This window comes from Malus sylvestris, chromosome 4 (assembly GCF_916048215.2).
Source record: "Malus sylvestris chromosome 4, drMalSylv7.2, whole genome shotgun sequence".
Taxonomy (NCBI): Eukaryota; Viridiplantae; Streptophyta; class Magnoliopsida; order Rosales; family Rosaceae; genus Malus; species Malus sylvestris.
In genome coordinates this window covers 209,319-237,069 of record NC_062263.1, presented here as the reverse complement: position 1 = coordinate 237,069, position 27,751 = coordinate 209,319, and the positions used below count along the sequence as shown (strand labels likewise).

Sequence of the window (27,751 nt, the reverse complement as noted above, 5' to 3'; positions counted from 1 at the left end):
GGGATTCACATGGGGTGGAGTTGCTAGAGGTGGGCATTTGTTTTCTCGCAATTGTCCGCTACAGAAGATCTGAAGCCGAAGCTAAAACCGGAAGCCATCCCTCTGAGTCTCTCACTCTCCCTCTCTCTCTGTCTGCGATTGCAATAGCTTTAGCTATGGCGGTAAGTCCTGATCCCGAGATCCATTCTCACTTCCAGATTTTCATAATTTCGTAATTTTGATTCTATCAATTTGAAAACGTATGGCGCTTTTTCTTCAGGACTCGTCAGGGATGACGCTGATGGATCTGATCACGGCGGACCCATCCACAGTATCAGCCTCCGCCTCCACAACGACTTCGTCGTCGGCGTCGACTCAGCCGGCTCAGTCCTCTGGTTATGCGGCTTCGCCACCGAAAAGCAGCAGCTCCTCCGGTCTTCCGACGGCTTTGGGGAAGCCAGCCGGCGAGAAAAGGTCGAAGAGGGCGTCGCTGATGCAGATCCAAAACGACACCATATCTGCCGCTAAAGCTGCGCTGAATCCCGTACGCACCAACATCAACATGAACAGCATCATGCCCCAGAAGCACAAGCAGAAGCAGAAGAAGGTCCAAACCAATCCCCCCCTCCCCCCCCCCCCCCCACCCCCTTTTTATCGTTCTCAAATTGGTTAGTAATGGTAATGTGGAATTGCAGCCTGTTTCGTATGCGCAACTGACGAGGAGCATTCACGAATTAGCTGCTGCATCCGATCAAGTAAACCATTTCCCATATTTTCAGTTTTCACTTAACTCTTGTTCAATAATTTTTCAAAACATGTTTGATTATTCATTTGTATACCTTGTTCATTGTTAATAGAAAAGCTCCCAGAAGCAGTTAGTGAATCACGTCTTTCCCAAGCTTGCCGTGTACAATTCTGTTGACCCTTCGGTCGCACCTTCCCTTCTCATGGTATGTTTCTCTCTTTTACATGCTATTTGCGAAAACTTTCCTTCTACATATGGTATGCTATTTTCAATTGGGATTCTTTTGAGTTTTGATTACTCTATCATGTCCAATAGCACATATTTATGTACACAAAATACTCAGCACATCAATTCGTTTGGCCAGACATTGTGAATTCTCAATGTTGGAACTTAATCTTAGTTTCCGTGTGTGAGCGGCAGTTTGTGGGATAGTTCTAAATGTTGTGTAAGGTTTCTGAGATTGTGCGCCACTGGGAGGATATGTCTTCTAGAGCTAAAGTTATAGACAGGGAACATGATGGAGAGGGTTGGAGGTTCCTGAAAGATAAAAAGTGTGACTTTACAGTTTACAGTTTATTACCATGCCTTGATATGAGCCCTGCATATCTGTTCGAAAAATATTCTGTCTGCTAGAGTGCCTCCAGAGGTCTCTTTATTTTCTGGATAGCTTCTTTGAGAACAATCCTTAAGAGTGTAGAAAAATCTATTGCATGGTTCTAAGAAATGTTGTTGATAAGTCTTCGTTCTTTCTGCAGCTTAATCAGCAGTGTGAGGATAAGACTGTTTTGCGATATGTCTATTATTACCTGGCCAGAATTTTATCAGATAATGGCGCACAAGGTGTAAGCACTGGTGGTGGGATCCCAACTCCAAACTGGGATGCACTAGCTGACATTGATGCTGGTGGAGGGGTGACTAGAGCTGATGTTGTACCAAGAATAGTAAATCAGCTAACAACAGAGGCTTCAAATGCTGATCCAGAATGTAGAGTTATTTCTTACACCATTCTTGTTTAATAAGAGCATATCTGATGCATGCAAACTAGAAGGAAAAAGTATTATCTAGCCGCAAATGACAAAACTCAATTTTTAGCCCTAGGGCTCTTCAAGGGGCCAGTCTAGCCCCTGCTCTTGCTCAAGGCTCTTGAAGGGTCAACTTAGGAAGAAATTGGTAGCCAATGAAAACTAGCCATTGAACATTTTTAGCCCCTAGCCTCTCACACCATTAGAACAATTTTTTTTTTTTTGAGAGGGCTATATTTCATGAATAATGACATTTTGAGAGGCCACCCTGGCCCTTGCCCTTTCCACTAGACATGCTCTAATGCTTTGAGCTTCTTTTTATCACTGCATGTCATGGTTGCCCCATTTTTGGAGTAGTTTAGAGTTGTATGTTTTCTTCTAAAAGAACTCACTGCACAAAGGTCCATGTTCCAGCATACAAAGGGCACACTAGATCTATTTGAAGTCTGTATACAGTATTTGAAACAGATGTGAAATGGACTAGGTTAACCAACCTAAAAATTCTGAGGGGTTAACTTGAAGTAGGCCTATTATTGTATTTTATTAAAGAAAGAAACTTTATTAAACTATAGGTACAGAAGTTAGTGAATGTGTATGGGTTTGAAATAAGTATGCAAATAATGTCATTCAAATGAAACCTTATATATTTAATTTAGAGTATGGTGCTTTGTTTAATTTAACTATTCTTAACTAACTTTTAGACGTCTTGCTGTTCTTTATTAGTCTTAGTATAGTCATCATTTGAGAATGGTGGGAATGACAGCTTTTTCTGGTGGCTGGCACTTTTTTGTAATTAAGGTTTTGAGAGGTTAATTGATTTTACTTTCATTTTGGAGGAAATTGGAGCAATGATCCTTGAACTTTAACCCCGAGCTTTGGTCCCTGAACTAAAAATCAATGACCATTGGTCCTTGAACTTGTCAGAACATGGAGCAATGGTCCTTTTCTTCAACTCCATTACATATTCCGTTGCGTGTCACATGAGGCTGATTTAAGGGGAAAATAAGGAAGTGCAGCCAATTATTTGAAGCCAAAGTCTAATTTGCAGTCCTCCTGCACTCCCTACTGAGGACATTCTTAACTCCACCTATATATGGCTTTCTCTGCTATGGAAAAGTCAACCAAGCTACCTCCAATAAAGACATTTTTTTGGTGGAAAAAAAATTGCTGGGTGTGGTAATGATTGTCAAAGGGAAGAAAGTGATGGCTGAAAGGATAGAGAATTAGAAAAAGAGGGGTGGGGGGTTTGGGGTGTTAATTGGGATCAGATCTGATGTGGTGGTGGAGCAGGTGGTTTATTTTCCTTATTTGCCTCTCAAATCAGTTAATTTGCACGGAATATTTAACAGGGTTGACGAAACGGACCAATGCTCCTCGTTTTGACAAGTTTAGGGACCAATGGTTATGGATATTCAGTTTTGGGACCAAAGCTCCAATTGGCTTAAAATTCAGGGACCGTTGCTCCAATTCTATCTTAATTTTGAAAATGTGAGCCAGCGTCGGTGTTCTCACATTGTGGATAGTGGGTTTGACATATGAATTTGAAAGTTTCTTTACTTTTGGTACATTAATTGTGTGGGTTATGGTTTTAAAAAGTTTATACTTTTGAGTAGTCAATCTTGATTTCTCTGTTTATTTTTTATTTTTTATTTTTAATTAGGAACTCTGACATAAGGGAGAGAATTCGGTAATAGATTCTTAAAAGGGAAAAAGTAATTGCCAAAAGCTCTTCATGTATTGTATTCTTTAAAAAGGTGGGAAAAAGTAATAGATTGTTAAAAAGGGAAAAGTAATTGCCAATATCTCTAAAGTGTCAATATAGGCTCTGTTTATTTTTTTTGGTCAATAGGCTCTGTTTATTAATGTAAACTATTTTTTTGTTGAAGTTCATGCACGAAGACTGCAAGCTTTGAAGGCCCTTACATATGCTCCTTCAACCAATTCAGAAATATTGTCCAAATTGTATGAAATTGTCTTTGGCATTCTTGATAAGGTATGCATTTGTGTCTCTTATATAAACTCGAATGTTTCTTACTACAGGCTGATGTGTGAATTGTCTGTGGATTGTTGTTCTTTTTGGTAAAGAAGAGTAATTTAGTATCTACAAAAATTGACCATCCAACCAAATAAAGCCGAACAAAAGGATCATATATAAGAGGGAACTCCAAGTTTATGATGCTCTGTTGTGATGATGACTATTACTTTTACCTGTGTTTATGCATTCAGGAAATTCCAATATCAAAATGTGGTTGTGAGGCTGAACATCTTATGTGGTTTGACTGGTGGATTTGTATTTCAAAAGAAAATTGAGAGGGCTTGTCTTTTTGTTCATCGTGAACAGTTTGTTCATGAATGCTACCCGCAGCATTTAATGTTGCAATATATAGGTTGATATCTCGCAGATTGAAATGGCCTTGGATAAGATTTAACTTTTAAGAATAATAATAAAGTATTGTTTGGTAGATATGCAAAATTTTTCTGTAGAGAATATTTATCAAGATATTGTGTAACGCCCTTTTTTTCTGATTTCATGATTTCTTCTTATTTGGCAGTTCTATAATGCTTTTAAGTTTCAAATTGTAATGCCTGTTTTATATGGATATTAAATATTAGGTTGCTGATGGCCCACAAAAACGCAAGAAAGGTGTATTTGGGACTAAAGGTGGCGATAAGGAGGTAAAACACATCTAGTCAATTTTTATTTTTTATTTTCTGCTGGCAGGCCTGTAGTTGTATTTGTTGTTGATTCCCCTACTTGGTGGTATTAGCGTTGTTTCTTATGAAATTATTGAAAATTGTGTACACACTTCACACCTCATTGCTAAAAGAATGCATTGAGAAAATAAGCAAATAGACGAAACACATGAGAAGTCCATATAATGAAGCAAACTAGGCAAAAATTCTCAAGAACCACTCGAAATATCACCCCCTAACAAATCAGAGTGAATCAAACTAAGTGGAGTAACTTTGAAATTATTTGACTAAGAAGCTACAAGAAGAAATATAGCAAAGCCTTATTGGGTAAGTGGTTATGTAAAAACTAACCTACAGCAGCTCCCTGATCTATTAAGGCTGTATAACTTGATTGGCTGGAGACAGAGGAGCCCACGAGGATGCTCAGATCCTGACTTTTCTCCAAGAGATCTCTTCATCCCCACTATACAACAACAACAACAACAACAAAGCCTTTTCCCACTAAGTGGGGTCGGCTATATGAATCCTAGAACGCCATTGCGCTCGGTTTTGTGTCATGTCCTCCGTTAGATCCAAGTAATCAAGTCTTTTCTTAGGGTCTCTTTCAAAGTTTTCCTAGGTCTTCCTCTACCCCTTCGGCCCTGAACTTCTGTCCCGTAGTCACATTTTCGAACCGGAGTGTCAGTAGGCCTTCTTTGCACATGTCCAAACCACCGGAACCGATTTTCTCTCATATTTCCTTCAATTTTGGCTACTCCTACTTTACCTTGGATATCCTCATTCCCAATCTTATCCTTTCTCGTGTGCCCATACATCCCACGAATCATCCTCATCTCCGCTACACCCATTTTGTGTACGTGTTGATGCTTCACCGCCCAACATTCTGTGCCATACAACATCGTTGGCCTTATTGCCGTCCTATAAAATTTTCCCTTGAGCTTCAGTGGCCTACGACGATCACACAACACGCCGGATACACTCTTACACTTCATCCATCCAGCTTGTATTCTATGGTTGAGATCTCCATCTAATTCTCCGTTCTCTTGCAAGATAGATCCTAGGTAGCGAAAACGGTCACTTTTTGTGATCTTCGCCATATTGCTCCGGTCATTAGTGTGGATAAGTATATAAATGGATATAGATAGGAAAGCTAACACAAGATGTACGTGGTTCACCCAGATTGGCTACGTCCACGGAATAGAGGAGTTCTCATTAATTGTGAAAGGTTTACACAAGTACATAGGTTCAAGCTCTCCTTTAGGGAGTACAAGTGAATGATTTAGTACAAATGACATTAGGAAATATTAGGGGTGGAATTTTTTCCCGAAAATCCCGAACCGTCCCGATCCCGTCCCGAAATTAGCCCGAAAAATTCCCGAACCAAATTTCCCGAAACGTTCGGTACCCGAAACCGATCCCGAACCGAAAGTTTCGGTTTGGGAATTGGCCACAGATTTGAAAGCTTTCGAGAATCCCGAACCGAACCGAATATTATATATATATATATTTATTTATTTTTAATTTTTAATTAGCATTTACTTGAACCGTTGGATTTGTTAAAATCAAATCCAACCGTCCATAGTTAGGTCCTTTGTTTGTTAGGTTATTTCAGACTCTCAGTCGCTCTCGCTCTCTCACCTCACTGGCGCCGCTCACCTCACTCACTCTCACAGTCCCCCCGCTCCACTCCTCCGTCAAATCCACGCCGCTCCTCATCGTCCACCCCGCTTCTCTCGGATGACGATGAGAATCCACGCCGCTCCTCATCGTCATCCGCTAATCCTCATCGTCGAATCCACGCCGCTCCTCATCGTCATCCGTCCCGAAAAACCGAAAATATGGCAACCGCTCCATCTCCATCGTCATCCGCATCGTCAAAATCGTCAAAGGGATGGATAAACAGCATCTCAGCGATCGCCTCTCGTGTCTACTTCTTCCTCATCATTCTTCAGATCCCGCTTTTCAGGTACTCCAGTTCTCACTCCATTAATCCCTACACTCTCTGTATCCAAATCTGTGTACTTTTTTTCTAATTTTGATATAATCCCTAGTTGTTCAACTTGTTTGGCTATCTGGGTTTGCTTATTTTTGCTAATTTCCATGTTTTTGTATCTGGGTATTTGGTAATTTTTCGGTTTGTCGAATCTCGGTTGGTTAAAGTTTGAAACCCTCTGTGGGTTTATCTGGAATTTGGATGCACATTTTGAAGCTATTGGGACCGTATTGTTGATTTGGACTTCGATTTTACTGAAGGATTAAGTATATTATTTGTTTTAGATTGGTCGATTGAAATTTGTGATACACGGAGTTTGGCTTTTGGATCTGCAAAAAGGGATTTAGTTTAGCAGTTGAATTGATACACTTTCGGGAATCCCGAAGTTTCCCGAAAATCCCGAAACACTTTCGGGAATCCCGAATTTCGGGATTCCAATAGTTTTGGTTCGGTTTCGGGATATAAAATCCCATCCCGAAATGTTTTGGTTTGGGAATCGGGTTCGGGGTTTCGGTTCGGGATCCCGACCCGAACCAGCCCTAGGAAATATTGTGGGAGAATGATCTCGTAACCACGAAACTTCTAAGTACCGGAGTGTGGTATCGTCTTGACTTTCCTTATCTGTCTCATAGGTAGATGTGGAATCTTCTCTGGAAGTACTCTTCCTCCATCCAGGGGTGGTATCTGTAACTGGTGGAGATGCACAAGGTAATGTATCAATGTCACTTGAAGCTTACTTGTAGTTTCAGGCTTGGTCAAGCGCGATACAAACCATATAGTAGGAGTCCCCCAAGTCGCCGAGCTAGGGGATCTGCTGAAAGAGGTAACAGACAAGGTAAGCAATCAGAGCTCCGGCTGATTGTTCACATTCTCCCTATCTTGCAGGGCAGCATGAAGGATAAAGAGAAGAAAAATGAGAAGAGATGATATGGGATACTTTTGCTTTTGAAGAAGTAACTTTCCACAGGCTTATTCTTGAACTGGGCTGGAGGGTTTTCTGGTTTCCTCCAAAGTATAAGGCCGACTGAAGAATTTGAGGGTCAAAACAAGTCCATCAAATCTAGAGTACGTTCGACCCTGCTGATATGGGATACTTTTGCTTTTGACAGAGTAGTGGATGTATCGGCACGTGTGCTGTTACGCTTGTCTCCACATGCTTCCTTGTATCCTTCTCACTTGCCCTATCTGTTCCTCAGGCAGATGCGGTATCTTCCCTGGAAGCATAAGATGTTGAAGATGAGTACTCGAGAGCAATGCCAGGGTAGGGGGTTCCAGGCAGTCAGTTCCTGGCTGGAAGCTTGATTCCAAGTGCTGACTGATTGCTCTCTTTCTCCTTGTCTTGCAGGTAAGAACAAGGCCAAAGGAAAAGACAGGGAAAAAGCATGATATGGGATACTCTTGCTTTTAACCCTGATGATATGAGATATTCTTGCTCTAGTATAGCTTGTTTACAGAGGTATTATCGGGGGGAAAGAAAGCTGAATATTTCGAAAGGCTTCGTTGGGAGTGCCCTCTCAGATAAGAGGAAGGGTTGAGCATTTTTGCAGGTCTGCCTGTCCGTTGGGGATGGAGGTCGACATATATAGGAGTCTCCCTAACATCAAGTAATAATGCTATTCCTTTACCCTGCTTGGTCATAGCACGGTAGTGGGAGCTGCCAGCTTCACAAGTTTTAACTCTGTCAGAGCACTTTGAAAAAGTGGTCTGTGGTATCTGGAAAGCTGATGTTGCGTGTGAAGATTACAGACAAGCTTTATCCAAGGAGATCCGGCTCTTGAAGTTGGGAAAGTGGTGCCTCTTCGGTTTTCGAACAAGCAATCATGTCGGGGATCTGGCTCTCGAGATTCGGAGAACGATGCCTCTTCGATTTTTGAGAAAGCAATCATGCTGGGGGTGTGGCTCTCGAGATTCGGAGAGCGGTGTCTTCGATTTTTGAGAAAGTAATCATGTTGGGAGTCTGGCTCTCGAGATTCAGAGGGCGGTGCCTCTTCGATTTTGGAGCAAGCAATCTTGTTGGGAGTGTTTTCTCGAATATGAGTAAAGGTTGGGCATGTTTGCTAGTCTACCTTGCCACGAAGCACAGAGGTTGACACACAGGGACTTTCCAATTATCCAACAGTGGTACTGTTCCTTTACCCTCTCTTCGATTTTTGAGAAAGTAATCATGTTAGGAGTCTGGCTCTCGAGATTCGGAGGGCGGTGCCTCTTCGATTTTGGAGCAAGCAATCTTGTTGGGGGTGTTTTCTCGAATGTGAGTAAAGGTTGGGCATGTTTGCTAGTCTACCTTGCCACGAAGCACAGAGGTTGACACACAGGGACTTTCAAATTATCCAGCAGTGGTACTGTTCCTTTACCCTCTCTTCGATTTTTGAGAAAGTAATCATGTTGGGAGTCTGGCTCTCGAGATTCGGAGGGCGATGCCTCTTCGATTTTGGGGCAAGCAATCTTGTTGGGAGTGTTTTCTCGAATGTGAGTAAAGGTTGGGCATGTTTGCTAGTCTACCTTGCCATGAAGCACAGAGGTTGACACACCGAGACTTTCCAATTATCCAGCAGTGGTACTGTTCCTTTACCCTTGTGGGTAATAATATGGTAGCTAGGCCTTCAAAATTTATGTGTCTAAACTTTGTTAGTGTTGTTTCTTTGCTATTCTTTTACCCTTCTTGGTCAGAGCGATGTAGTGAGAGTTGCAAGCTTCACGTGTCTCGACTTTGTCAGAGAACTTTGGCAAAGTTATATGTGGTACCCATGAGCTACTGTTGCGTGTGGGAAGTGGGTGATTGAACAGTACGATTCATGTGCTTTCTACTTCGCCAGAAATCTTCGACAGAATGCCCATAATTTCCGCAAAGCTGAGTGTGCGTGTGACAGGTGCTGACAAGGCTGGAAAAGTAGTCTCAACTTTGTCAGAGAACTTTGGCAAAGTTATATGTGGTACCCATGAGCTACTGTTGCGTGTGGGAAGTGGATGATTGAACAGTACGATTCATGTGCTTTCTACTTCGCCAGAAATCTTCGACAGAATGCCCATAATTTCCGCAAAGCTGAATGTGCGTGTGACAGGTGCTGACAAGGCTGGAAAAGTTGGTGCCTCTTCGATTTCTGAGATCGGCCCTCGTGGTCTCTGAGCAGCCCAGCTTTTGAGAAACCAAACCTTTTCGATTTCTGAGATCGGCCCTCGTGGTCTCTGGGCAGCCCAGCTTTTGAGAAAGCAAACCTCTTCGATTTCTGAGATCGACCTTCGTGGTCTTTGAGCAACCCAGCTTTTGAGAAAGCAAACGCCTCTTCGATTTCTGAGATCGACCCTCGTGGTCTCTGAGCAGCCCAGCTTTTGAGAAAGCAAACGCCTCTTCGATTTCTGAAGCTTCGTCGAGTGCAGATTTTTATAGAGGCTGACATTAAGTTCCAAAGCACACTTGAATATCCACCAGTAGAAGCTCCATTCTTGCACTTCTAAGATCTTGATTTGTCCGACCTCTTCTCTCTTCTACACCTTTGAAAATGTCTGGCCCCTCCGACCGTCGTTTTGACTTGAACCTTGTTGAAGAGGCAGCCCTGCCTTCTCCAGACAACATATGGCGCCCATCCTTCGTCTCCCCTACTGGTCCTCTTACCGTTGGGGATTCCGTGATGAAGAATGATATGACCGCTGCAGTAGTGGCCAGGAACCTTCTCACTCCTAAAGATAACAGACTACTTTCCAAACGGTCTGATGAGTTGGCTGTTAAGGATTCTCTGGCTCTTAGTGTTCAGTGTGCAGGTTCTGTGTCTAATATGGCCCAACGCCTATTTGCTCGAACCCGCCAAGTTGAATCATTGGCGGCTGAAGTGATGAGTCTCAAACAGGAGATTAGAGGGCTCAAGCATGAGAATAAACAGTTGCACCGGCTCGCACATGACTATGCTACAAACATGAAGAGGAAGCTTGACCAGATGAAGGAATCTGATGGTCAGGTTTTACTTGATCATCAAAGATTTGTGGGTTTGTTCCAAAGGCATTTATTGCCTTCGTCTTCTGGGGCTGTGCCGCGTAATGAAGCTCCAAATGATCAACCTTTGATGCCTCATTCTTCTAGGGTTCTGTCCAGTACTGAGGCTCCGAATGATCCCCCTCCGGTGCCTTCTCTTTCTGGGGCTCTACCGATTGCCGAGACTTCTCCTAAGCAACCTTTGTGAAGGCTCCCTCTTGTTTGTTTATTTTGACTTAAGTATATGTACATATTTGTAATTTATCGGGGATATCAATAAATAAGCTTTCCTTCATTTCAACGTATTGTGTTAAATCACCAAAGCCTTCTTCGCCAAGTTCTTTGAATTTTCTTTTGTTGAAGCTTGTATGTTGGAGCTTTGTGAGTGGAGCATGTAGGTTGAGGTAGTGTTCCCTTAATTTCCCAAGCGAGGACAACTTCTCGGTTGGAGACTTGGAAAATCCAAGTCACTGAGTGGGATCGGCTATATGAATCTTAGAACGCCATTGTGTTCTGTCCTGTGTCATGTCCTCCGTTAGATCCAAGTACTCTAAGTCTTTTCTTAGGGTCTCTCTCAAAGTTTTCCTGGGTCTTCCTCTACCCCTTCGGCCCTGAACCTCTGTCCCATAGTCGCATCTTCTAATCGGAGCGTCAGTAGGCCTTCTTTGCACATGTCCAAACCACCGTAACCGATTTTCTCTCATCTTTCCTTCAATTTCGGCTACTCCTACTTTACCCCGAATATCCTCATTCCTAATCTTATCCTTTCTCGTGTGCCCACACATCCAACGAAGCATCCTCATCTCCGCTACACCCATTTTGTGTACGTGTTGATGCTTCACCGCCCAACATTCTGTGCCATACAGCATCGCCGGCCTTATTGCCGTCCTATAAAATTTTCCCTTGAGCTTCATTGGTATACGGCGGTCACACAACACGCTGGATGCACTCTTCCACTTCATCCATCCAGCTTGTATTCTATGGTTGAGATCTCCATCTAATTCTCCGTTCTTTTGCAAGATAGATCCTAGGTAACGAAAACGGTCGCTCTTTGGTATTTCTTGATCTCCGATCCTCACCCCTAACTCGTTTTGGCCTCCATTTGCACTGAACTTGCACTCCATATATTCTGTCTTTGATCGGCTTAGGCGAAAACCTTTAGATTCCAACACTTCTCTCCAAAGGTTAAGCTTTGCATTTACCCCTTCTTGAGTTTCATCTATCAACACTATATCGTCTGCGAAAAGCATACACCAAGGAATATCATCTTGAATATGTCCTGTTAACTCATCCATTACCAACGCAAAAAGGTAAGGACTTAAGGATGAGCCTTGATGTAATCCTACAGTTATGGGAAAGCTTTCGGTTTGTCGTTCATGAGTTCTTACGGCAGTCTTTGCTCCTTCATACATATCTTGTATAGCTTGGATATATGCTACTCGTACTCCTTTCTTCTCTAAAATCCTCCAAAGAATGTCTCTTGGGACCCTATCATACGCTTTTTCCAAATCTATAAAGACCATGTGTAAATCCTTTTTCCCATCTCTATATCTTTCCATCAATCTTCGTAAGAGATAGATTGCCTCCATGGTTGAGCGCCCTGGCATGAACCCGAATTGGTTGTCCGAAACCCGTGTCTCTTGCCTCAATCTATGCTCAATGACTCTCTCCCAGAGCTTCATTGTATGACTCATTAGCTTAATACCCCTATAGTTCATGCAATTTTGTACATCGCCCTTATTCTTGTAGATAGGCACCAAAGTGCTCGTTCGCCACTCATTTGGCATCTTCTTCGTTTTCAAAATCCTATTGAAAAGGTCAGTGAGCCATGTTATACCTGTCTCTCCCAAAACTTTCCACACTTCGATTGGTGTATCGTCTGGGCCTACTGCTTTTCTATGCTTCATCTTCTTCAAAGCTACAACCACTTCTTCCTTCCGGATTCTACGATAAAAAGAGTAGTTTCTACACTCTTCTGAGTTACTCAACTCCCCTAAAGAAGCACTCCTTTCATGTCCTTCATTGAAAAGATTATGAAAATAACCTTTCCATCTGTCTTTAACCGCGTTCTCTGTAGCAAGAACCTTTCCATCCTCATCCTTGATGCACCTCACTTGCTTGAGGTCTCTTGTCTTCTTTTCCCTTGCTCTAGCTAGTTTATAGATATCCAACTCTCCTTCTTTGGTATCTAGTCGTTTATACATATCGTCATAAGCCGCTAACTTAGCTTCTCTCACAGCTTTCTTCGCCTCTTGCTTCGCTTTTCTATACCTTTCACCATTTTCATCGGTCCTATCCTTGTATAAGGCTTTACAACATTCCTTCTTAGCCTTCACCTTTGTTTGTACCTCCTCATTCCACCACCAAGATTCCTTTTGGTGTGGGGCAAAGCCCTTGGACTCTCCTAATACCTCTTTTGCTACTTTTCGGATACAACTAGCCATGGAATCCCACATTTGGTTAGCTTCCCCCTCTCTATCCCACACACACTGGGTGATTATTTTCTCTTTGAAAATGGCTTGTTTTTCTTCTTTTAGATTCCACCATCTAGTCCTTGGGCACTTCCAAGTCTTGTTCTTTTTTCTCACTCTTTTGATATGTACATCCATCACCAACAAGCGATGTTGATTAGCCACGCTCTCTCCTGGTATAACTTTGCAATACTTACAAGTTATACGATCCCTTTTCCTCATTAGAAGAAAATCTATTTGTGTTTTTGACGACCCACTCTTGTAGGTGATCACATGTTCTTCCCGCTTCTTAAAGAAGGTGTTGGCTAAGAAGAGATCATATGCCATTGCAAAATCCAAGATAGCTTCCCCATCCTCGTTTCTCTCCCCAAAACCATGGCCACCATGAAAACCTCCATAGTTGCCTGTCTCCCTGCCCACGTGTCCATTTAAATCTCCTCCTATAAATAACTTCTCCGTCTGAGCAATTCCTTGCACCAAGTCTCCAAGGTCTTCCCAAAATTTCTCCTTCGAACTCGTATCCAACCCTACTTGAGGTGCGTACGCACTAATCACATTGATAAGTTCTTGTCCTATTACAATCTTGATTGCCATGATTCTATCTCCTACCCTCTTGACATCTACAACATCTTGTGTCAAGGTCTTGTCCACGATGATGCCAACACCGTTTCTCGTTCTATTTGTGCCCGAATACCATAGTTTAAACCCTGAGTTTTCTAGATCCTTTGCCTTACGCCCAACCCACTTAGTTTCTTGTAGGCACATAATATTTATCCTTCTCCTCACCATAACTTCTACTACTTCCATAGATTTTCCCGTCAAGGTTCCTATATTCCACGTTCCTAAACGCATTTTGCTCTCTTGAACTCTACCCTTCTGTCCTAGCTTCTTCACCCTTCCCCGTCTAATAGGATCAAAGTACTTCTTGTGTGTCCCGTGTAAAGTTGATAGGAGCATATGCTCCCAAACAACTTTGAGTGGAGTCGTTCGAAAAGAAGTTTCTATAGCCCCCTTGCTCATTTAACACTGCATCCGGGTGCCGATGGAGATACAGCGACCCTTGCTCACTTATCACTGTGCTCGGGCCACACAGCGCGCCACTTACGGGTGACGCCCTAGCTTTAGCGCGATTTCGTTCTGGATTCATTTTCATAAGGATTCGACGTGATCATGGAGTGCCGGCTGTCGACTACCTGACGCCCTCCCCCTCCTCCTTTATCCGGGCTTGGGACCGGCAATGTAAGATAAACTTACACGGCGGAGTTTCTTCATCCCCACTATAATTCTAAAAAATGCTTCAATTATGCACCTGCATTTTTCTTGTTCCTTAGTTGGTAGTCGATGAGTTTCTCCAAAGCTAAGCTGATTACTTGTTGCATGTAAGCTAAAATAATTTTTGATTTCCACTTCAGTTCATCATCCGGAGTAACTTGCAATATGGCGCCCTAAGTGCTTTGAGAAGACTTCCGTTGGATCCAGGAAACCCAGCATTTCTATATCGTGCTGTTCAAGGGTATGTTTTCGTTCAATATCTTGGTTAATTTTTTATTTCTTAAAGTTTTTCTTGGGAATATTTTTCTAAATCAATTTTCTTATAAACTCCACGCGGAACATATCCATGTTGTCTGGAATTTTTGTTGTCATATATGTATTTTCACAATCCAGGAGTTTGAGTTGGATAACTTTGTTACGATCGAACGATTTATCTTTATATTTTCAGTTTCTGTTTTTCTCATGTCCTTTTTATGCTTTGAATCTGTTTTACTTATCCTTAAACTGGCAACATTGATTTGATTTTGTTACCTACTTCATGATTACAGTGGTATCTTTAGAAATTGCGCCTGTGTTATGAAATTGGTTCTCTAAGTAAAAAAAATTGTGTTTCACTTCAGGGTTTCCTTTGCTGATCCTGTTGCCGTAAGGCATGCCTTGGAAATTCTATCTGAGCTATCTACAAAAGATCCTTATGCAGTTGCAATGGGCTTAGGTTATTGAAAAGTTTAACCTTTCAAAGCTTTGTCTTTACTTGTGATCACAGTGTAATTATATAACTAACCATTGGTAGTGTTTATGCTTCTAATGCTTTGCAAATTATTACCTTTATGCAGGGAAACATGCAGAGCCTGGAGGTATTCTTCCTAATTTTGTTGTCTCATTCTCTTATTGTTTTATTAATGAAGAGTTTGTTGTTCAAAGGGGCATGTATGATATTTACGTAAAAAAGTTTAGTTTTAACATTTCTAGTTTGATGCCAAATTTGAGAGCAAAACGTTTTGAAAATCTTGGCTTTGTTCCTAGTTCAGAGTACAGGGTTTGCACTTAAATATTCCATCTGATTTGTTGACTCGTGTGTCTGTGTGTGTCTAATTATTATTATGGCAAAAGAAAATGCTTTTAGTTTGAGACGGTGTGTGTGTGTCTAATTATTATCATGGCAAAAGGCAATGCTTATAGTTTGAGACGGTCAGTCCTAGCAACTAGAGCTGAGTTAATATAAGTGATTAGATATCTGATATTTATGTTTTGGCACCTTATTTTTATTCTGTTTTACTATGAAAATGAAGAAAAATAAGACTTGTTCTATTCCAATGAAGCCCTCTCTCGAGCCCTGAAGAAACCCCCTCTCCTCTTCTATATGTTTTTACTGTTTACTATGAATTTTGTGAATAAAATGGTTTCTGGACATATCTGGTTTAATGCCAATCGGATAGCTTTTCTGTCTACGAAGTCAAATTATAATGTTAGTTTGTTATCTTAATATGCCAAATCATTTCTCTTACTGCATTTTGTGGCGTCTTGCTTGTTTCTATATATCAGGGGCTTTGCAGGATGTCCTCCATTTGCATGATGTTCTTGCTAGAGTTGCTCTAGCGAGGTTGTGCTATACAATTTCTAGAGCACGAGCTTTGGATGGTAACTCTACATGATGATTCTTCATTTTTTTCTCTATTTGATGCATTTGTTTTCTGACAAGTTGTATGATTTATGCTATATGTTTTTTTTTTAATGTTACGTCTACAGAGAGGCCTGATATTAGATCTCAGTTCAATTCTGTGCTTTATCAACTTCTCCTGGATCCCAGTGAAAGAGTCTGTTTTGAGGCAATCTTATGTATATTAGGAAAACACGATAACGCAGAGAGGTGTTTATACCTTCCTTTTATATTTTGTTACTTCATAGTTATAGTGGATGGTAGGTGGTTGTATAACTAGTGCTCTACCCACCTCCTCATTTACTTGGATATCAGTTTTCTTACATTTGTTTATATATAAATTTTTTAGCTTACCCTTCCATAATGTAGTTCTGAAGAGCGAGCCGCTGGATGGTACCGATTAACTAGGGAAATTCTCAAGTTGCCAGAAGCACCTTCCGTAAAAGATTCCTCTAAAGATAAATCTCAGAAGACAAGGCGTCCACAACCGCTTATTAAACTTGTAATGAGAAGGTTTAAGGATTTTTTTATCTCTGTCTGTCTGTCTCGTTCATTTTGATATCAAAAGGAGCTGAAAATTAAGGTTGTTTTCGAAGCAGATTTTCATATACAGGAGTCTGGTTTCTCAGGTTTTCAAATGAGATTGTTTTAATCCATCTGGTCTTTTCAGGTTGGAGAGTTCTTTCCGCAGTTTCTCTAGGCCAGTACTCCATGCCGCAGCAAGAGTTGTGCAGGAGATGGGGAAAAGTCGGGCTGCTGCATTTTCTGTCGGCATACAGGATATAGATGAAACGGTGCATGTTAATACATTTTCCGAGACTCTCGATTCACAGGATTCGGATAGCAATGAAACCTCACATCCTGAAAGTAATTCTTTTTACATTTTATTTTTGACAAGAATCCTTCAACCTTTTAGTTGCTGCTTCATGTCTTCCATAGCATCTTTATTAATTCTTGGCAGCACAAAAAATGAATGGTCTTTTGAGATATGTATGTGGTGTTGATTATGCAGCTTTATTTGTCACTGGAAATATTTCATTTTTGTTGCAATACATTTGAGCTGAAATTATCATTAATGGAAAACTAAGGTGTGGGTTCTTTTTGGAGTGACTAGTAAGACTTTTTGGTGTTGGACTTTTTCTTTTGTTTTATTATTGAACAAATGTACAGAGGCAGTGGAGAACTGATAAAGTTATGTTGTCTCTTTGCTGTGGTTGTTGAGGAACAAACAGCAAGTTAAATATTATATATTTGTGTTGTGGATTGCCAATACAAATGCTCAAAGAAAAAAAAAAATAAAGCAAATCCACTGAATGCGATGTCCTAAAACCTGTTAATGTTTTCTTTTTAAAGGATAAGAAACCCGTAGAAGTTACTTATCTGTTCTTTTTCTTTTTCTTTTCACATAGGTATTCGCAGAACTTCTTTATCTGCTGGAGTAGGTGGAAAGGATACAATTGCTAGTTTGTTAGCTTCGTTGATGGAAGTTGTGAGGACAACTGTGGCGTGTGAGTGTGTTTATGTTCGGGCAATGGTAATTAAGGCACTGATCTGGATGCAAAGCCCCCATGATTCGTTTGATCAACTAGAATCTATTATTGCATCAGAGCTTTCTGATCCATCTTGGCCAGCTACTCTTTTGAATGACATTTTACTCACTTTGCATGCTCGTTTTAAGGTATGTAGTTGACAAGAAAGTATTTGATTGTAAATGGCATTTGTTTGGAAGTCGATATGTGTAGGAGAAACAATGTGCATGTATATATAAATCCAAACACTAAAGATAATTCTCACCCAATTCTAGCCAACTGCTGCTCCCCAATCAGACGATAATAGGAGGAAAGGTATATGGCCAAAATCTGATTTTAACGTATATAAACCTGCATATTTTAACTTATTTCATCTTGTTTCCTGCTGCTTATCATGGTAGTTTGCGTCTAAAGAGTAAAAAGCTTTTGTTTTAATTGTAATGTTTTTGGTTGTACATTACTGTATCTTGTTCTTTTGATGATGAGAACTGGACCCTTGGTTGGGAAGGTTGGGGCGGACCACTTAAAAAGTTGGATCTTTTCTACAAAATAAAGAAAATAGACGTTAGTTTTTGGAAAATTTATTGAAAAAGGTACAAGGCTGTGTTAAGAATATCATTTTGATGTGTTAATTTTAAACAAGAAAAAATCAAAGAGAACAAAAGCTGAAATCAAAGGAGATCAGAAGAACATCAGGTCCATACATGACCACGAAATCATCAAATTTATCTGTCTGTTGGATTTTGCATTTTAGACTATATTTTGTTTTACTCAACTTTGAAAATAAAAGTATGGAGCACTTGGATGGGATGTTGGGAAGGGGGGTTAACCATACCATGTCCAATTAATCTTACTGGCAGTAGAATCGATAATGGACAAAGATCTCTATGATGACTATTGCCAAATTTCCCACGTTAGGGTTTTGTTTAATTTCTTTAGTGTTGTGCATGCCAGTTACCAAGTCTAAAAAAGTTCTTAATTTGTTCTCTTAGGCAACTCCAGATATGGCTGTAACTCTTCTTGAAATCGCAAGGATCTTTGCAACTAAAGTTCCAGGCAAGATTGATGCTGATGTATTACAGCTACTGTGGAAGGTAAATTCCTTTAAACCTCACCATATGTAGTTCTTATCTTTCTAAAATGTAATTCTCTATGTCTTGTCCTTTTCTTGCATTCCTTATTGTAAAGTCTATAGTTCCGCATGTTTGTCCGTTGCTTGCTTATGTGACTAGTCAGTCGGTTATATTCCGTACTTTTTTATTTTCATGTTTGTTTTTACTTTTATGGGCTTGAGTGGCGTATGATGATATGGTGGGTACCTTCTTTTTTTCTTTTAATAAATGACTCCTTCAGGGAAATTGCAGATTATATACCCCCTGCATTGTCTATTAGCCTTAAATTTGTGATGGAGTTGTGTAGAGAGGTAAACTGAGCTGGATTATTCAAGTAGGCGGTTACATCAGAATATAAGGACCTTTCTTTCTATAACATATGTAGTGAGATTGAAAGTCTACTGTGTGCTAATTTCAGTTAAGAACTTGGAATACTCTGTTTTTTCTTCTTTGTTTCGAGGTTTTTCTTTTAAGTAGTTTAACAGATACTTCAAATATTAAAATGGACTTCTGGTGCAACCCCACTCTTTGGACAGATTGTTCTTTATAAAGTTTGTGTTTCATCTCAAAAAAATTGAACCTAAGTGAGAGGCATACCATTCAGTCCATTCTTACAGTTACAGACTTGTTAAGTGAGGATTATCTTTCTATTTTCCTTTCTTAATGATTTAGTCTGGTAACCTGGTAACCACCGTAGCAATGATATTGCAGTGCAAGGTAGCATGTGGCGGAGTTAGTTTAACATATACTTCAAATATTAAAATGGACTTCTGGTGCAACCCCACTCTTTGTACAGATTGTTCTTAATAAAGTTTGTGTTTCATCTCAAAAAAATTGAACCTAAGTGAGAGGCATACCATTCAGTCCATTCTTACAGTTACAGACTTGTTAAGTGAGGATTTTCTTTCTATTTTCCTTTCTTAATGATTTAGTCTGATAACCTGGTAACCACCGTAGCAATGATATTGCAGTGCAAGGTAGCATGTGGCGGAGTTAGTTATTATAGCCAGGGCCCATTATTATTAAATGGGTTATAGCTAGTGTTCTTTGTTATTTTTTTTTTATGAAAAAATAGATGGGGTCCATGAACTGGAACTGGGCATCTGTGTGAGGTGCTTTTAGCTGTGTAAATCTTTAATCTGTTTTGTTGGATTGAAAGGCAGTTGGTTAGGTGTTTAGGTAGTGAGAATGGTTGGCATGCTCTGGTGGTTGTTTTTTGTACTTAAGACTGGACTCTTGTCCACCACTTGTAACATCAGAGTTTGTGCCGAAAAATGTTTCTTCTCAAGAAAGAAGTGGAGTGGAACTGAACCTTGTTTATGTTGTTCATATTGTAAACCTGAATGTTATTCTTTCCCTTTCCCTTTATTTTTCTGTATTTTATACTTTGCTAGGTCTTGTACTTTTTCTCTAGCCCAGTTCTGTTTCTCTGTTTTCAGTCAACCTTTTGGATTTAGTACCCTCTTCTACCTCTTGAATAGTTGAAAGACTGTCTCCATTTTACACTAGTTATCCTTGGTATCCTTTTCCTTTAACAACTTGCTTATACTGAAATCTTCAGTAGAAGCACTGTTTATTAGGTCATTGACATCCTTGTATATGTGATTGTTTTGATTGATTGTTACTATGGACCATTTGCAATTTCAGACCTGTCTTGTTGGAGCTGGTCCGGATGGGAAACACACTGCATTAGAAGCGGTTACCATAGTTCTTGATTTACCACCACCACAACCTGGGTCAATGTTGGGCCTCACATCGGTAGATATGGTATCTGCATCCGATCCAAAGTCAGCTCTTGCATTACAGAGATTAGTACAAGCAGCAGTAAGCATTTGTTTAATCAGTTGGTTCTTTATTATTTCCTTTTCTCTTTATTGCTGAGTAATTGCATTGTTAGGTATGGTTTCTTGGAGAAAATGCAAATTATGCTGCTTCTGAATATGCTTGGGAATCTGCAACCCCTCCTGGTACTGCATTGATGATGTTAGATGCAGATAAAATGGTTGCTGCTGCCAGTTCTCGTAATCCTACTCTTGCTGGTGCATTGACGAGGCTTCAGAGGTGTGCGTTCAGCGGCAGCTGGGAGGTATTAACCTCCAACTCAGTGTCAACCATTTGTCGTTTGTTATTGGCTCTTAGAATGATAAGAGGGTGAATTAAATACAAGTTTTGGTCAACCTGCCCTTACTAGCATGGGTCTGGCAATCACAGTTAAGGATTGTACTGATCTGTGTAGGGATGATTTCGAAAGCATTGGAACGATGGGAATGGTAGTTAAAACATTGTTATGGATGCAGGAGTAAAACAGTTTTCTGCGGGATCTTGTTTCTTAATTCTACAATATTTTTAAACTTCTTTCACATTAGTATTTGTGTACAAACAAATTTGTTGACATGTGAACTCACCAGCTGCTTGTTTGATTCTTACATATTGTTGGTCCTGTTGGATTCTTCAGGTTCGAATTATTGCTGCTCAAGCTCTTACAACCATGGCAATAAGGTCTGGTGAGCCGTTTAGGCTACAGATTTATGAACTTTTGCACACGTTAGCACAGGGGGGAGTTCAGTCCCAATTTTCTGAGATGCATCTCAGTAATGGGGAAGATCAAGGAGCTAGTGGCACAGGTCTTGGAGTTTTAATTAGTCCCATGATAAACGTTCTTGATGAGATGTATAGAGCACAAGATGATTTGATTAAGTAAGTGATACAAAATTTACCCGAAGAAAAGAAAAGTAATAAAAGAAATTTCTTCCTAACATGTTTCAAATTTTTAGTATTCACGTTAGTTTGTTGTTGCGCAATCAGGGAAATACGCAACCATGACAATGCTAATAAGGAGTGGACAGATGAAGAACTTAAGAAATTATATGAAACTCATGAAAGGTTGCTTGATCTTGTTTCACTGTTTTGTTATGTTCCTAGAGCGAAGTATCTGCCTTTGGGGCCCGTGAGGTACAGAGTCACTTACTGTGCTTTGATGATTAGTTTGTGTTGTATTTGAAAGAATAAGAGGAGTAAGAAGTCTTCTTTTTTTATACATAAAGTTTGGTTCCAAAATTGGAGATGCAATTGTCATTTAGAAAATTCCCAGAAGAATAATGTCTGCCTTTTGGATCAGTGCTTTACTCAAACATGAAACATGGTTCACTTGAGTTTTCTCTTTTTTGTCTCGTCTCTTTGTTTCATTATGCACAATTTTGGTTAACTTTTAAAACAGCCAATATCATTTTTGGCACAATTTTGCAGCAAGTAGACCCTTTATTGAGCTTTTGTTCTTCCCATTACTCCCATGCCCTTTCTTCTCATGCAAAACTGGCATGCCAATTAACCGAGCTTGTTGTCGATGTTGGTGGAAATATTTGTAGTCCAAGTTTTGAAGAATTGGTGGAAGCATCAGAAAAAAATGTATACATGCAAAAAAATTCCGTTGTGAAACCTTTTAATCTTGAATAAAATATTTAGCATGATACAATTAGGATATAATTATTTATATAGTTAAGTAACTATGAAACTAGTTATCCATATACCTATGAGGTGAATATAGAAGAAAATTTTATTATGATCCTTGACTAAGCATTCTAAGGAGTGTAAGCATTATTCAAGAGTGAGGGTAATTTACAACTATTTTCTCTTCACAAATCATTTCTTTGTGTTAATGACTCAATAATTGTTTGATCTAAAATTTGATGAGAGGATTCATGTATATATGAGTGTGATTACTTGTCCATATGGTTTCACCTTATTTCTACCCTTATTTCTTATTTAATTCCCGTTTGCAATCTTATGACAGTGCAAAACTGATTGACATATACCGCACGCGGCACAATATCAGTGCATCAGCTGGTTTAAGCGATCCAGCGGTTGCTACCGGGATTTCTGATCTTATGTACGATTCCAAACCAACAGCTGAAGAACCTGATGTGCTTGATGATGACCTTGTAAATGCTTGGGCAGCTAACCTTGCTGATGACGGACTGCTAGGAAACAATGCACCGGCAATGAGCAGGGTAATAGATTTAATTGCTTTAACATTAAAGTTAAACATTTGGTTTATCTTTAGAATACTATCACGCTGAAATTGTTTCTTAAGTGCATTGGTCGTAATGAAAGTGGGACATTTATTGGCATTTTACTCTTATGCCACTTACCAATGTTTTAAAAGGCTCGCCTCAGGGCGCACCTAGGCGCCCTATGAGGCTGGACTTGAGGGTTGCCGCCTCTGTTTTGAGAAAGTGGGCGGAAGGCGTCGCCGGAGCTGCCGAAGCGGCCTAGACGCGCCGTAGGGGATTTATTTTATTTTATTTTTACTCCCAAACCTAAATTTTGGGTAGGTTTTTAACTCCCTCATACCTCTTCCTTGCACTATCATCTCTTTGCCTTTTTTTCTGATTTTTATTTATTTTTATATAATGGATGTGTGTGTTGTCTGCGTGCATTGTTATATGTGTGCTCATTGTGCTTTTCATCCTCTATTTTATATATATATATATAATATAATATATGTATATATATGTGTGTATATGTATTTATAATATATGTATATGCTTAGGGTGATTATTGATTAATAATCTTTTTTTTAATGTAATGTATATGTGTACGCTCAGTGTATATATTAAAAAATTTAGGTCCCGTGAGGCAAAGCCTCACGCCTAGGCTAGACTATCCCTCGGACGCCTTGCCCACACCTCACGCTTTTAATACATTGCGCTTTACACGCGGAATTCGAAACTACCAGTATTTATATAATTTAGATTTGCGAGGTCTCTAGATTATTTGTTCTAAAAATCCTCGCCTAGCGTCGCCTAGGCCTGCCTAGGCGCTAGGCGGCGGGCCACCGCCCCGCTTAGGCACCCGCCAAGTTTGCAACTCTCACTTAGACAGGAAATATTATTTAGCACTTTGTTTTTTAGTTAATAGTAAGTGACTTGTTGAATACTTGGATGAACTCTCATTATATGCTTGTGTCCCATGTTTTCAATATATTCTAATACTTCATAATCTATATTTAATTCTATTTTGCAATTTATGTATCCCAATACAATTATGTATTTTTTTAAGTAAGTAGACATTTATTTATATGTGATTGTGATATAAGAAAGGCTTTTTAGCCAAAATGGTCCCTGAGATTTGCATAACACATCACTTTGGTCCCTAAGATTTGAAATCAATATAAGTGGTCCATGAGATTGTCTATCATCAATCATTTTGGTCTTTCCGTGCAAAATTATGTTAAATAAGGACCAAAATGACAAATGTTCCCTCAATTTAATAAACAATGGGCCAAAATGATATGACAAAAACTAAGGGTATTTTGATCATTTTATTCTTATTTAATGGAGATTTTTCACGGAATGACCAAAATGATTGATGGTGGACAAACTCAGGGACCAAAGTGAGGAGTTATGCAAATCTCAGAGACCATTTTGGCTAAAAAGCCTATAATTAAAATTTAAAAAAAACCTCCTAGACACCTAGGCACTAGGCCCTTGCCCGTCGCCCGACTAGTGCCTAGTGCCTTTCATAACTTAGACAAGATTATTCAGTGACATGAGGCATTTTCTTAAGACTTTAATTATTCAGCGACATGAGGCATTTTCTTGTACGTCTTTTTGGTTAATTGCTAATCCAAACTTTCCCACCTTTGTTCTCTACAAAGTAATTTGAAAGTTTTGGGTGCCTAGTAAAATTTCAATTTCTTGCTTATCTGTTTGATGGTAAAATCAATACCTGTGATATGGCTCGAAAGAGAAAGGTCCTAAGCTTCATTATCTCTTCAGTGGTGCGTCTGTGCAGTCGTGTCGATGAATCTTCCAACTGTATATTCTTCTTTTACATTTCTTCTTCACTTCCGAAATGTATGGTTTGTTACTTCTGACTTCTTGTTTGGAGTGGGTACTTCCAGTTCTTGCGGAATGGTTTTTCTTAGGGAAGGAGTTTAGAAGAGCTGCTGTATTGACCTCTATTTGGGTGTTGTGGTGGAAAGGAATAAAAAAATCTTTGATGATAGAAAGAAGAGTTGGCTTCATTGTGGCTCATAATTTTATTCCCAGCTTTTCTGGGCATCCCTGTCTAAGCTTTATACGGATATCCCTTTTCCTGTAGTACGGTCCATGTGTATTTGTCAGCTAAATGATATTTTTCAGAGCTTTTAAGTATTGATTCAAGCTCTTCATATAGAAAATAGGAATTTGGGCTCTATTATCATTAATTTTGTATTTAACTTGCATGCACCGTTGGCTTACAGTATAACTATAACCTGATCCATTTTGAATGGATGATCATTTCTCTTCTACTTCCTGTTAGGTTAATGAATTTCTTGCTGGTGCTGGAACTGATGCTCCTGATGTTGATGAAGAAAACATAATCTCGAGGCCTTCAGTTAGTTATGATGATTTGTGGGCAAAGACCCTTTTAGAGAGTTCAGAGCTGGAGGTGTGTGTTTTACATAACGTTCCTCAGATGGCATTGCATGAAATGTAATAGAGGTGGAGTTTTCATGTATAGAATGAGGAGGTTGTTGCTGATTATTCTTTTGACATGTAGGAGGATGATGCGAGGTCATCTGGGACATCTTCCCCAGAATCAACAGGATCAGTTGAAACTTCGATATCATCTCACTTTGGTGGAATGAACTACCCTTCACTTTTCAGTTCGCGACCGGTATGAGATGCATTGGTCAAGTTAAAGTTTTATTTTGGTTTCTTTTATAAACTTCTACTTCTTTGTTTGCATTTGCCAAGGTTCTAGTACAATTGTACTAGGATTGGTTTCTTAGGCTCTAGAAGTTTAATGAAGTGCCTAGTTCTTAAGTTTTAAACAATAAAAACTGGGCAAATAAAAGGGTGGCAAGATGCTTTAAGCAATCTTGCAGTAATCACCATATGCTAAGAAGGGTCATTAGTAAATTTATGCTAAATTTATCGTTCTGTTTTTTGTTGGTACTGACTATATACATACCATGAAATTGTTACAATCCTGACTCCATGGAAGTGTAGCCCTTGTCTTTAAGATTTAATTTTTGAATCAGGCTGGGGGAGTGTAATATTGAATTATTCACTTTTCACATTTACCTGTCTGCCTCATAAACTGTGTTTGAGCAATTCTTGATAATCTTGGTGACCTAATCTGATAGACAGTTCTTTTTGTCTTGGAAACTAATGGACGAGGGGGAGAGAAATGGATTAGGGAGAGTCTGGACCAATTAGCTTTTTTAATTTGTAAAATTTCTTTTGCTTGACAATTTTGTCAAATTCTACTAAAATTTATTAGTTCGCGGTGTTTTGGTGGAGTATGATGGACCACAGCTAGTGCACATAGTATGAAATGGTAATTGGAGCTCATGAAGAATTGATATAAATATTGTCTAGATATGAGGCATGTAAGAAATCCTAGATATGTGGTTAAAATGTGTACATGAACGTTTGATCAGTTGTATAATGTTATAATCTGTACAAAAATGTGCTTTTGATTTTTCAAGAACAAAACAAAAGAAGCACCTGAGTTCTAAATTTGTACTTTTTGTGTCTGAAAAATCAAAACTGAGGATTAGTGATTAGGGTCATTCTCTGACGTAGTGTGTCTCTCAAAGGGTTGATTGACAATTCTGATTTATAAGAACTGAGATCAAATATGTTCTTTACCCAAACTAACATATTGCCTGATTGATGTCCTGAAAATTACTGGGTGATTATATATTTGTACTTAAACATACTCTATATCTCCTAGTATTTCGGATTTAGTTTTTTGTTGAATTAATCATTTGTAACAGGAGAGGTCTGGAGGGAGCAGATTTAGCAATCCATCTACAGGGGGTCCCTCATTCAGTGAGGGTTTAGGATCTCCAGTTAGTGCTCGTGGCCTCTCTTCTAGCTATTTTTTTCCCCTTATGATTCTGTCAGAATTGTAATTCTCCTATTTCTTTCCAGATTAGAGAAGAGCCTCCGCCATACACATCACCTGCCACGCAAAGATATGAGTCATTCGAGAATCCATTAGCTGGGCGTGGATCCCAGAGTTTTGGATCTGAAGATGACGAACGTACTTCTTCTGGAAATCCTCAAAATGGAACGGCACTTTATGACTTCACTGCTGGTGGAGATGATGAGGTAAGTGAACTCGTAGTGATTTAGTCTTGGCCTTAACGTTGTGTTTTATGACCTAAGGGTGTATCACTCCTAACGTTACAGCAAGCATTTTGTGTGAAATGATACATAAGTTTACTAGATTAAGTTTCTTGTTTTTGATGTATCTACTATTGCCGTCTTTTCAGTAAGACATTTTGAGCAGTTTCAAAGGAAATATGGAGGTGATTGACATGAGTTTTCTGTCCATGCAGCTAAATTTAACAGCAGGAGAAGAGGTTGTAATAGAGTACGAAGTGGATGGCTGGTTTTATGTAAGTGTACAGAGAGAATAGGATTAAATAAAGACAAAAAGAAAAAGGAAAATTCGTTTTCGTGCTTCAGTACTCCTATATCTAGGAAGCAAGTAATTCACTCTTTTCTGTCCCAGACAAAAAAAAAAAAAAGAAAAACAATTTGCTTCATCACATTTTCATTGGAGCAATTTTTCTAGTTACTCTTTGAAGGGATGTTGGCTTGCTGGTGAGGCAAGATATTGTATTCATGGCTGTTGCTAATGTGCATTTTCACTCATTACAGGTGAAGAAGAAACGCCCTGGGAGGGATGGAAAAATGGCTGGGCTGGTCCCCGTCCTTTACGTTAATCAGTCTTGAATTACAGATTGTACAAGCAAGTCTGGTCCTCTTTTGTTGTTCTTCACAGACTTATTACATGGCTGTCTGGTTATGAGAAGTCACAGTGCTGCTCGAATATTGGAAGTTTCAGCGTCTAGTTTCTTGAGTGTCCAAATACATTAATAGTTTGAGCTGTGGCTGTGGGGGAGTTCCCTGGAGAATCAATAGTGTATTAACTTGTGTAGGTTCTCCTTGACCTTTTCTCGGCTTTGTGGTTTTAATGTTGTAACTAAAAGAAACAGAGCCAGTATTTGGTCGAATATCACCGAGTGTGTTGTTTGTACCGGTTGCTTGTCTACTTGTGTACGTACGTATGTATGTATAATAGTATAGGGGTTGAATGAATCAATATATTATACAGGAGGGAGAGGTTGTTCGTTTGGCTGTAACCAGAAGAATAGAATGGCTATTGTATTCACCCTTTTTATGGATGTAATTTTTGTTACCAGATGCTGCTATAGATTTTACTAGCAAAGATGCCCGTGCGATGCTGCGGGACTTGAATGCACCAACCTTAACCACATGAATTAAGACATTTAACCTAAAAAAAA

At 39.6% G+C, this 27,751-nt stretch overlaps 2 protein-coding genes across 3 annotated transcripts; both read left to right on the top strand.

The window, feature by feature from the left end:
- On the top strand, positions 1-27,648 carry LOC126619684 (uncharacterized). Of its 2 annotated transcripts, XM_050288103.1 has the most exons (27): positions 1-161; positions 260-586; positions 675-734; positions 837-929; positions 1,480-1,708; positions 3,633-3,739; positions 4,360-4,422; positions 14,284-14,384; positions 14,764-14,858; positions 14,980-15,000; positions 15,689-15,784; positions 15,893-16,013; positions 16,173-16,316; positions 16,474-16,670; positions 17,213-17,481; positions 18,325-18,426; positions 20,092-20,268; positions 20,342-20,530; positions 20,900-21,141; positions 21,250-21,396; positions 22,235-22,451; positions 24,748-24,876; positions 24,988-25,104; positions 26,213-26,287; positions 26,370-26,549; positions 26,780-26,839; positions 27,105-27,648. In XM_050288103.1, exons 1-27 carry the CDS (start codon positions 156-158, stop codon positions 27,177-27,179), a joined length of 3,639 nt encoding a protein of 1,212 aa, XP_050144060.1. In that variant the 5' UTR covers positions 1-155; the 3' UTR covers positions 27,180-27,648. The 2 variants fall into 2 exon arrangements, with proteins under 2 accessions (XP_050144060.1, XP_050144059.1); XM_050288102.1 differs by lacking the exon at positions 1-161 and having other exon boundaries at positions 227-586.
- Positions 7,806-11,466, top strand: LOC126619685 (uncharacterized). The gene is made up of 2 exons (XM_050288105.1): positions 7,806-8,518; positions 8,955-11,466. The coding sequence occupies exon 2, from the start codon at positions 9,934-9,936 to the stop codon at positions 10,606-10,608; it is 675 nt and encodes a 224-aa protein (XP_050144062.1). The 5' UTR covers positions 7,806-8,518; positions 8,955-9,933; the 3' UTR covers positions 10,609-11,466.
- Positions 27,649-27,751: the final 103 nt, after the last annotated feature.

Bases quoted from the DNA above. Each gene is read 5' to 3' on its own strand.
- LOC126619684 (XM_050288102.1), top strand. From the start codon at position 242: ATGGCGCTTTTTCTTCAGGACTCGTCAGGGATGACGCTGATGGATCTG. The intron at 16,671-17,212 runs GTAATTCTTTTT...CTTTTCACATAG, and splicing joins TGAAACCTCACATCCTGAAA to GTATTCGCAGAACTTCTTTA. The intron at 26,840-27,104 runs GTAAGTGTACAG...CACTCATTACAG, and splicing joins AAGTGGATGGCTGGTTTTAT to GTGAAGAAGAAACGCCCTGG.
- LOC126619685 (XM_050288105.1), top strand. From the start codon at position 9,934: ATGTCTGGCCCCTCCGACCGTCGTTTTGACTTGAACCTTGTTGAAGAG.